Genomic DNA, 4,298 nt, shown 5'->3' with positions numbered 1-4,298 from the left:
TGTCCAACGGTTTAAATGCTTTACGAACAGCACAAAACATAAAAAAAAAAAAAAAAAATACTATAGAAATTAAACCAATATGGTAAATAAAATACGTTTCAGCATAAACTGGATTTTTTTGTTTGTAAAGTCAAGTTTATGAAGTCATGTTTTCAGACTGGTTATCTCAGGTTTGTCAAATTTGCATGAAACTTATTAAACTAACTAAACAGTTTGTGAAGAGCTCAAGCATGTTTAAAGATTCAAAGTATATCAAGCTCAAGCTCATTTTATTACAGATACTGAATAACTGTAATAATATCTTAACAATGGGATACTTTGTATCAAGGAATTGTACAATCAGTCCCTTGCAAGTCACATGCTTTATTCATTACTGTTGCCTCCCTCTCAATAGATTGGTTTGCAGCTGTGAGAAACATCTCATTCCTTTAAAGTAAGTGCTTTTCTTATGCTCTTGTGTTGGTAATTGGAATTAATGAATGTATTCACTGCTTGTCAAGTTATAATGTCAAATAAATATTTTTGGGATCTGGAGAAGAAAAAAATATGTTTATGCTTGTCAAAGCAGCTGCCTTTTTAAAAATAACACGGTTCTTACAATAAGATCTCAGTTGTTGAGATTATTTAGTGAATTAACAAACTAACAATGAACAATATATTTACCATTTATTTAACTTTGTTAATGTTTTATTTAAATAAATTAACCTTTGTTACGTTAGTTCACAGTGCATTAGCTGATGTTAACAAAAACAAATTTTGATTCAAAAAATGCACTGGTACAGCTAATACAGTACCAAGCCTGGTTGGCTGGTCTTAGCTTGTTTAAGCTGGAAGTAGCTGGTTTTAGCTGGTCTTCCAGGCTGGCCAGGCTGGTTTTAGCTGGTGGTTTCCCAGCCTGACCAGCTAAGACCAGCCTGGAAAGTGGCCAAAACCCCTCTAAAGCCTATAGGCTTGTTTTAGCTGTTTTCACCAGAGAATGGTTAGTTCCTGTTAACTTATCTGATAATTAATAAATGAAACCTTGACTAATAAAGTTTTTGAAAGCATGCATGCTAAAAGTCAACATTAAACGGCATGTGTTTACATGAAAACATATTAAACTATATTCAATAGTTGATTCAAAACTTTTGGTTGTGGGTGACACCTACCAGCTATTTACTGTTTTTTGTTCTCAACTCCACAGAAAATGAAATCCCTCAGAAAATGATCAGAACCTGCCAAATTCAACATACAGAAGTGCTTCTGAAGTCTGATAGAAAGGCTAAATCCACTATCAGCTCTTTGCGCAGACACACTGAGCTGACCCATTTTACATCTTTATGAAAATGCAGCTTTTGTTGACTATTTTTTACATTGTTTCTATTGCCTTTCTATACATAGAACTAGCTTATTGTGTATGTGCCCCTGCTGAATATGAGATAAACGGACATTGCTGCCCTATGTGTGCACCTGGTAAGTGAACAGTTCACAGTAATAAAACAGAAACATTTTAGTAGCATTGTTTACAAGAATTGCAAGATGTTTTGCTTCAGGGCTAAGAAAAATTTCATAGAAAAGTTTCCATTGTAAAAATGAAATCTTCTAATAACCCATATACTTTTTAAAGGTAATCGTGTTTTATGGCATTGCACAGTGGATACCAGCACGACTTGTGTATCCTGTAGTGCATCCACGTACACAGATGAACCGAATGGGCTTGAGATGTGCTTTTCCTGCTCAACCTGTGATGCAGGTGAGGGTTTTACATTCATTTATTTAGCGAGTTCAGGCTGACCAAAAGTAAAAAATTCTCTCATGTCATTCCAAACCTGTAAGACCCTTATTAATCTTCAGAACACAAACTAAGACATTTTTGATGAAATCCAAGATAGCAAGGGTCCTTGCACGTTCAAGGCCCAGAAAGGTACCAAGAACATTGACAAAATATTCCATGTGATATCAGTGGTTTAATAATAATTTTCTAAAGCTATGAGTATACTTTTTGTGCGCAAATAATTCTTCTGATGAACTGATGAACGAAGGTCTTTCAGGTTTTGAATGACACGACAGGAAGCAATTAAGGAGAGAATTTTCATTCATTCATAAAGGGTCAACTATCCTTTTAACATGCTTCAGTAATAAACAACTGTTTTGTTTCAATATATTTAGGCTTAAGGATACAGAAGTCCTGTACACGGTTATCAAATACCGTTTGTGAGCCACTAAAAGGATTCTTCTGTATGGTCCGAGTAAAAGGCAGCTGTAAATTAGCTGTTAAACATACTCAGTGTAAACCTGGAGAATACATCCAACAAAAAGGTAAGGATGTTCTCATTTTTGGTGTGAATGTTCCTAAAGCAAGTACACAAATCTGCAAATACTATTCACACATATTAGAATAGGCAGATAAGAACACAAAATGCTTAGTAGTGTTTTGAACTGAATTTGAGGTGAGTGAATTTATGAAACAATTAATCTTTACAGAACTCAGTCTTAATATCCTTACAGGAACAGCAAGCACTGATACTGTATGTGATGAATGCACAAATGGCACCTACTCTGATGGCACTTTCACAGCTTGTCAGCCGCATACAATGTGAGTCGTTTTACATAAGGTTTTACATTAAATTCCCATTCTAAAAGGTCTGGACTTGCTAACAGCATACTGTTGCACTGTCTACAGATGTCAGAGTATGGGTAAGCAAATAGAAGCTGGAACAACGTCATCTGATGCTAAATGTGAACATAATCCAAATGGTCTTGTTGTTGGAATCATAAGTGGTGTTGTGGTCGTTGTTGTTATTGTTGTTATTGGAGTCTCAGTAATCCAGTTTGTCAAATTCAAGCACAACTCAAAGGCTCATCCAGGGATAAGGTAAGACTTTGACAGTTTTCCCCATCATAATGTACTAGGTCATTCTACAGAAATGTCCACTTTTCTGTCCCTAGACTTTACAGAAATATTACAATTGAAATACACATTAGCATTAAAAAAAAATTTATTTTGAGATGAAACAATATGTTATTTGAACAATTACACCTTCCTGAGCCATCAACGTGGCATTATTTTGTTTTATTAATTATATAGAATTCTAAGTACCACAAAACAGTTTGTCCCCTCAGTCATGTAGGGAAAGTGCTTTATTTTGAGGTCAAAAACAGGATTTTCAACCATTTAAAATACAAAAGTCTATTCATAACTATCAAATATATCATAGCATAAAAAAAATAAAAAATATTATAAAATAAATAATGAAAACAGTGGTCTCCTGAAGCTGTCACTGGTGTTACCGTTTAACAGAAGTCTTATTTTAGTTGACATCACTGGTGTGACCTACTTTATTGTTAGTGAATTGTAAACAGCTAGAGTACAAATGAATAAAACTACTTAATTTAGTAAGTATACCATGACTGACAACATGTGGTTTGATAACTAGCAGCAGCCATTTTATAAAATGCATTTTTCATGAAAAATGTCACTGGTACATTCCTTATGGATAAATAAATGTACAAAAATGTAAAAAAAAAATCATTAAGCTTTCATTAATGTGTACTCATAAAGTCAAAAGGTAATCTAATAATGTGGTCTAAGTTTAAAAGTTAAAAAAAGAAATACATTTTAAGACATACCAAAAGTGGATGTTTCTGTAGAATGACCCTATACTTTACATTCAACTGATTAAGGGAATTTTTTTTTACCACTTTAATATTTCAGGTCCGTCCAGGTCCAAAATGTTGGTGGAGGGCTCTTAAAGTACTTACATAATCCATGGACTTGATGTTACTTATTACATTTCAACCAGTCAAAGCTAAAGCAAAAAGAGAACTCAAAAAAGAAACAAAAATATTAATTTCTTATGGCAGACAAGCTACTGAGAAAACACTAAGCAAACATGCATTTTCTTGTCATATATGTAACGGAAAATTATGTATCAACAATACTGATAAAGATTAAGCATTGAGATTGCAGAATGTAGTATTCTTAACCATTTTTATTTAAAAACTGAAATGAATATCAATGTACTTACTATTGATTACCATGGTAAAGTTTAGATCATTCATTAGTAATTTTGACAATAATCTCTACCTCATACCTAAACAGTTACATACATGATATGTTGAAATTAAAATACAGTATTACACAATATACTGTATTTGTGAATCATTTCTGTGACATGGCAAATATTTGTAAACATATTAAATGTAAGTTCCCCCTCCCACCACCAGTTTAAGAGTCTCTGCATATGCATATGCCCTTCTAAATTTATTTGTTACTTGTTACATTCAGAATGTTTTATGATTGTAGTTCATTGCAAAAA

At 33.2% G+C, this 4,298-nt stretch overlaps 1 protein-coding gene across 1 annotated transcript; it reads left to right on the top strand.

The window, feature by feature from the left end:
- Positions 1-389: 389 nt before the first annotated feature.
- LOC141287608 (tumor necrosis factor receptor superfamily member 14-like) lies at positions 390-3,943 on the top strand. The gene is made up of 7 exons (XM_073819765.1): positions 390-433; positions 1,184-1,452; positions 1,607-1,732; positions 2,149-2,298; positions 2,488-2,575; positions 2,663-2,854; positions 3,695-3,943. Exons 2-7 carry the CDS (start codon positions 1,320-1,322, stop codon positions 3,756-3,758), a joined length of 753 nt encoding a protein of 250 aa, XP_073675866.1. The 5' UTR covers positions 390-433; positions 1,184-1,319; the 3' UTR covers positions 3,759-3,943.
- The last annotated feature ends 355 nt before the right edge of the window (positions 3,944-4,298 follow it).

Source organism: Garra rufa, chromosome 15 (genome assembly GCF_049309525.1).
Source record: "Garra rufa chromosome 15, GarRuf1.0, whole genome shotgun sequence".
NCBI classification, from domain to species: Eukaryota; Metazoa; Chordata; class Actinopteri; order Cypriniformes; family Cyprinidae; genus Garra; species Garra rufa.
The sequence above is the reverse complement of the archived record's forward strand: the minus strand, read 5'-3'. Positions and strand labels throughout refer to the sequence as shown.

Bases quoted from the DNA above. Each gene is read 5' to 3' on its own strand.
- LOC141287608 (XM_073819765.1), top strand. From the start codon at position 1,320: ATGAAAATGCAGCTTTTGTTGACTATTTTTTACATTGTTTCTATTGCC. The intron at 1,733-2,148 runs GTGAGGGTTTTA...CAATATATTTAG, and splicing joins CTGCTCAACCTGTGATGCAG to GCTTAAGGATACAGAAGTCC. The intron at 2,855-3,694 runs GTAAGACTTTGA...TTAATATTTCAG, and splicing joins AAGGCTCATCCAGGGATAAG to GTCCGTCCAGGTCCAAAATG.